The 5,659-nt window shown below is 48.0% G+C and overlaps 1 protein-coding gene across 5 annotated transcripts; it reads right to left on the bottom strand.

The window, feature by feature from the left end:
• Positions 1–2,207: 2,207 nt before the first annotated feature.
• On the bottom strand, positions 2,208–5,222 carry LOC103721656 (UPF0481 protein At3g47200-like). Of its 5 annotated transcripts, XM_089930676.1 has the most exons (3): positions 4,531–4,660; positions 3,211–3,873; positions 2,208–3,072 (listed from the first exon to the last, which is right to left on the bottom strand). In XM_089930676.1, exons 1-3 carry the CDS (start codon positions 4,596–4,598, stop codon positions 2,397–2,399), a joined length of 1,407 nt encoding a protein of 468 aa, XP_089786802.1. In that variant the 5' UTR covers positions 4,599–4,660; the 3' UTR covers positions 2,208–2,396. The 5 variants fall into 5 exon arrangements, with proteins under 5 accessions (XP_089786802.1, XP_088577758.2, XP_088577759.2 ...); XM_088721632.2 differs by lacking the exon at positions 4,531–4,660 and adding an exon at positions 4,989–5,222 and having other exon boundaries at positions 2,208–3,873; XM_088721633.2 differs by lacking the exon at positions 4,531–4,660 and adding an exon at positions 4,989–5,221 and having other exon boundaries at positions 2,208–3,867.
• Positions 5,223–5,659: the final 437 nt, after the last annotated feature.

Below are 5,659 nucleotides of genomic sequence, written 5' to 3'. Positions count from 1 at the left end.
AATAAAATAACAAAGAAGAGAGAGAGTCGGCTCTCTCTCTCTCTCCCTCTCTTCCCTCTTCTTTCCGTCAATAAAACAACAAAGAAGAGAGAGCCAACTCTCTCTCTCTCTCTCCCTCTTCCTTCCTCCTTCTCGACGGAAAGGAGGAGAGTGCTTGGCAGCCGGCGGCCCATGGCTGGCGACGCCCCATGGTGGTGCCACGCCCGGCGACGGCCGGCCGGAACGGAAGAGAGGAAGGCCGAACAGAGGCTCGGCTTTCCCCATCAGCCCGGCGGCTTCCCGGCCACATCCCCAAGGAAATAATAGCCAAAGACGAAGGAGAAGGAGGCGAGGGTGCTCACCTTGCCTCCGACGAGCCTTTCCGGCTGGTCCAACGGCGAGCAACCCGAGCTTCTCCCACGGATCGCCTAGAACTCCAAATCCCTCTTTTCTCCCATTTTTTTTTTTTGTGGAAGGACTCTCGGTTGATGCCCTAAGGAAGAGGGGAAGAGATTCTTTTTATAGATGTAAATTGATTCAAATAAGGTAGGATTTGATCTCCTCTCTCTCTCTCTTTTTTTTCTTCTTTGTTTCCTCTTCCGGTGGATTCATGGGAGCAATAGAAACAGGGGAGGGAAGACTCTGTTCGGGAGTCTCCCTCCCATTTCATGTGTGTCCGGCCAGCCCAAGCCCCAAAAAATGTGGGCCTTTACATTGGTGTGAGGCCCAATAGTCTCACATCGGAAAGACTCGTTCTAGAGCCTGGGCATATGAGGCGGGTGTCTCCTAATCCTGCGGACGCATTTTGGGAGAAAAACAAAACCGGGGAAGGGTGAAGGACGCTTGCGTGAAGCCCCAGAACCGGACAATATTTGGCAGGGGAGCCCCGTGTTCCCTCCTCATGTGGCCCCCATGTGGGCACCGGGTGCCTCACGTGCCTCGCGCAGGCAAGGGCATGACATTTTGGTATCAGAGCCGAGGACGGCTCTTGTTCGATGGTGGGAAAGATGTGAGGCCCAATAGTCTCACATCGGAAAGACTCGTTCTAGAGCCTGGGCATATGAGGCGGGTGTCTCCTAATCCTGCGGACGCGTTTTGGGAGGAAAACAAAACCGGGGAAGGGTGAAGGATGCTTGCGTGAAGCCCCAGAACCGGACAATATTTGGCAGGGGAGCCCCGTGTTCCCTCCTCATGTGGCCCCCATGTGGGCATCGGGTGCCTCACGTGCCTCGCGCAGGCAGGGGCATGACATTTGGTGTGAGGCCCAATAGTCCCACATCGGAAAGACTCGTTCTAGAGCCTGGGCATATGAGGCGGGTGTCTCCTAATCCTGCAGACGCGTTTTGGGTGGAAAACAAAACCGGGGAGGGGTGAAGGACGCTTGCGTGAAGCCCCAGAACCGGACAATATCTGGCAGGGGAGCCCCATGTTCCCCCCTCATGTGGCCCCCATGTGGGCACTGGGTGCCTCACGTGCCTCGCAGAGGCGGGGGCGTGACATTTGGTATCAGAGCCGAGGACGGCTCTTGTCCGATGGTGGAAAGGGTGTGAAGCCCAATAGTCCCACATCGGAAAGACTTGTTCTAGAGCCTGAGCATATGAGGCGGGTGTCTCCTAATCCTGCAGACGCATTTTGGGTGGAAAACAAAACCGGGGAGGGGTGAAGGACGCTTGCGTGAAGCCCCAGAACCGGACAATATCTGGCAGGAAAGCCCCGTGTTCCCCCCTCATGTGGCCCCCACGTGGGCACTGGGTGCCTCACGTGCCTCGCAGAGACGGGGGCGTGACACACGCCCTCACGTGCGACGCACGGGAGGCCAAAATTTGGGCTGGGCCGGTCAATGGACCGGGCCCAGTTTCGGAATCTCACATAAATTGTACTTAGTTTTTCTGGTTCTATTTACACCCGAAACAGTTGAGTTGTAGGTTTACTAGCAACCAAAAAGAAAAAAAAACAAAGTAGTGTATCAAAAGCAAAAAAAAGAAAAAAAGAATTGAAATGTAATTGATGCGGTCATCATACTAAGCGAACTAGTCTTTTTATTTGATTTGGGCCGCCTCTTCTCTATGATTCCGATGCGTAGCGTCCAAGACGTACTTATTATATGCTTCCGTCCACTTCTCTTACGTTTCATCTTGTACGGTCGCATGCATCTCGAGTGAACGAGGCCATAGCCTTCCATGTTTTGTTGTAATTTGGTAAGAAAAGAAAAGAAAGGAAATTCTCTCTTTTGAGAAATAGGGATGGGTTGCTCACCCAATTTATTGAAATAACGAAAAGTACAAGCACAAAGTCTTGTAAGATTACAATCGAAGATTACCAAGCTTTTACACAGACGACGCATCACACCATGCATATTCCAAAACAAAACAACAGAAGAACAACTTCAACATTAACGCTGAAGCATCCTTACAGAATTAACTGAAGAAGACAGCATGAATAGCTTGGGTGGTAGAGAGCAAAAGGCCGAAAGCAGCGGCAAGTAGTGCAATAAATGACCATGGATTGCTGAAATAGTTTCGGACAAGGTATGCACGCCACTCATTGCACTTGGAACCATGGTACTCGTTCACATCACGAAATAATTTTCTAAGGTAGTTCCTATCTTGTGCATAGTGGACTTCATTGCAAAGGCGGCTAAAAAAATGTTTTGCGTCTTTGTCAACGGTCATGCTGTTGATGAGAATTCCATTCAGATGTAGCAACCTTGTATCCTTCTCGGTGTTGATCAGGAAATTCATGAAGGCAGCATAAACTGTTATGTGGCATTCCGTGTCTGCGTAACACTGTTCAAAGGCAATAAGGTTTCGAAACAAGCTGACACTGTAATCATGTACCTTTATTTGGGGGATTTCCATCACTCCATCGTAGAACTTTACGTCCAAGAAGCTGAAGAAGCCTCTTGCGTTCTCCCTCTTCTTAAACTTGATTCCAGCCTCTCGGAGCTCTGTCGCACTAGGGATCCACTGTGGCGATTGTGGCTGGGGGGTTGGCTTGCAATATTGTGGGCATGGGAGAACAGATAAGTAAATCAAATGGAGCAAATGGTGAACATTTTCCACCGGGATATAGAATTTAGGTTGTTTCTTTTTTCTGCAGGGATCAAGAGTACTGAACAAATTGATTGCACAGTCCACAAGATTGATATTGTTGTCGTCGGGCTTAAGTAAGTCATATAAGCTCTGGATGACGAAGAAAGGGATCTGATTTTGAAGCAATAGCAGATCATACCTCACCAAGTTCCAGATCCACAATCTGCCGACAACTTGCCTTGCATCGTCATCATCAACTTCTGTTTTTTCAGCAGTCACAGCATGCCTTTGCAGGAGCCGAAGGAGGAAGCAGCCGTCCAGCATCAGCATCAGTGTAAACTCCTTGGATGTTAACGAAGGAAACGCCTCTGAATAACTGCTCCGAACGCATACTTCCAGTTCCTTCATCTTCGTCAGACACTTTTGAAGCAAAAGTTCTATGGGAAGATAATGTTTGGACATTAATTTGTACACGCATACCCACTTGTAATTTTGCATGGATTTCAGATGTTGTTGACGTCCGAATTTGTAGAAGAAGGGGCCGATGCAGACGGCTTTCGGCTCGTAGGCTTTTCTATCGCATGAATAGATTTCAGTTGGCACTCGATAAATGGTGCTGAGCTTTTTTTCGCCCTGGTAGATTTCGTTGCTCTTCAAGACCGCCTCTTGGATTTCTACCAAGTCAGCATCCTCGACTTCTATTTCTCCGTTGATGTGGCAACTGCCTTGCCTAGTTTTCTGCTCATCGATCCACCGCTTAACTCGATAAATCTCCGGAGGTGTCTCTTCTACAGGCGCAGCCTTAGGCAGAGGCGGTTCCACGAAGTAAGACATTTTCTTGTGATGTGCTCCGCATCTGCCACTACCAAGAAAATTTATTCTCATTCAAATCATTGATCAGATTGAGAAAACCGAAAAAAAAAAAAGTCTTTGGCACGTTCAAAGCAGTTTCCTCTGCTCTATATGTAATAAACCCAGCTAAACTGTGTTGGTGCTCCCCCTCCCCCTATTTTTGTCTTGCCGACATCGGGAAACCCATCTGTCTAATCCGACAAATAACTAAAGTCACATGGTCAAATAAAAGAGAGTCAGTAGGGGCGTAACGTTCATGTGAAAAAAAGTTAAGGGGGTAAACTTCGAGATCTCAGATAAAAAATTAAAAGCAAAAAAAAAAAAAAAAGGAATCTTTCGGCAGCGACAGTCTCGGGTCCCATGGTTACATGTGGGTCAGAGAAATAAAAAAATTTCCCATGCTAGCTCACAAAACAAAATCCCATCTTAACATCAAAGATAGCAAGGTAAGTAGTTTTGTCATGCCCCGAGCCCCGAGCCCCGAGCCCCGAGCGCGATAGACGCCATATAATATCCGGCCCAAAATGGGCCGATTGGGCCAAAGCCGGGGGGCTCAACCGGCTTCAGCCCATGGTTGAAGGAGACCAAGACAGGGGATCATGATCGCGATCCCCTGGTCTTCTTTCTCGGGGTAACGGAGGCGAGGTGGGAGCGTTGATGCTGCAACCTCTTGAGTGGCCGCGGATCCTGCTCAACCGCCGTGTGCATCGTGGCGATGAACAAGCCACAATGCATCTTCCTCTTTCCTCCAGGGTTAAGGCTTCCTGCAGTTGGTGCCGCCGGAGAGAGAAGCTGCAACTTCGTCCCGGAGCTAGGTAAACCCTTGATCTCTTTCTCTCTTCATCATTTATGCCCTGTTTAGCTTAGATCTAGTTTAGCTACGAGATTAAATAATAATAATAATAATAATAAAGAAAGAGAGATGAAGAGGGGGAGGCCGGGCTGCGGCCACCGTGGCCGCCGCGGGGGTAGCCGGCGCTGCCGGCCTCAGGTCGGCCCTCTCTCGAGCCCCGGCAAGAGGTTGTCCCTTGCTCTAATCACGAGAGAAGAAGGGAAGGGAGAAGAGAAGAACAAAGAGGAAGAAAAGAAGGGAAGAAGAAGGAGGAGGAGAGAAAGGCCACTTACCGGTGGATCCTTGACTGCAGTGCCGCCGGCCTTGGGGCCGGCCCCTCCCGAGAGCTCCGTCGCCCCCCTTGATTGCGGGAGAAGATGGGGAAGTGAAAGCTTCGGGAAGAAGATGAAAAGAAGAGAAGAAGAATAAGGGAGAAGAGAGGAGAGTGAAAGAAGAAATGTGGAAGAAAGAAGAACGGGAGAAGAAGATGAGAAAGAAAAAGAAAGAGGAAGAGGGAAGCTTCAGAAAGAAACAGGAAGGAAAGAAGGAAAAGAAAAGAAAAGAAAAAAAAGAAAAAAAAGAAAAAAAAGAAAAAAAGAAAAGGAAGAAAAGAAAAAAAAGAGAAAAAAATACATAAATAAATAGTAAATAAATAAACAGAGAATTAAGATAATAATAAATATAAATAAAATAAAATAATAATATTAGCCCTGTAATTGGGTTTGGTCCGAGCCACAATCCCTTTTAAACCCAAACTAATTTGTGCTCGGGATTGGACTTGGGCTGAGCCAAAGAAAAACAGTATTTGGGCTACGTGCCTGATTGTAATCCCATTATCTATGTTATGGGCCTGAATACAAATGAGCCTAGTAACTGAATCAGGCCAGGGACCTGATCCAGAATTGAATAAACTTTGGGCATGAATGCAAATGAGCTCAGACTTGAACCAGATATTGGATCAGAC

This window comes from Phoenix dactylifera, chromosome 5 (assembly GCF_051530095.1).
Source record: "Phoenix dactylifera cultivar Ajwa chromosome 5, Ajwa_hap1_PhDact_Kaust_v1.1, whole genome shotgun sequence".
Lineage (NCBI taxonomy): Eukaryota > Viridiplantae > Streptophyta > Magnoliopsida > Arecales > Arecaceae > Phoenix > Phoenix dactylifera.
Note: the sequence above shows the minus strand (reverse complement) of the source record. Positions and strands in the feature narration are given on the sequence as shown.

What these genes read in the sequence shown, in the direction of transcription:
- LOC103721656 (XM_088721636.1), bottom strand. Translation starts at nt 4,598, where the DNA reads ATGCATTGTGGCTTGTTCATCGCCACGATGCACACGGCGGTTGAGCAG. An exon ending in GATCCGCGGCCACTCAAGAG is followed by an intron (nt 3,874 to 4,530) that starts GTTGCAGCATCA and finishes TTTTCTTGGTAG; the next exon opens with TGGCAGATGCGGAGCACATC.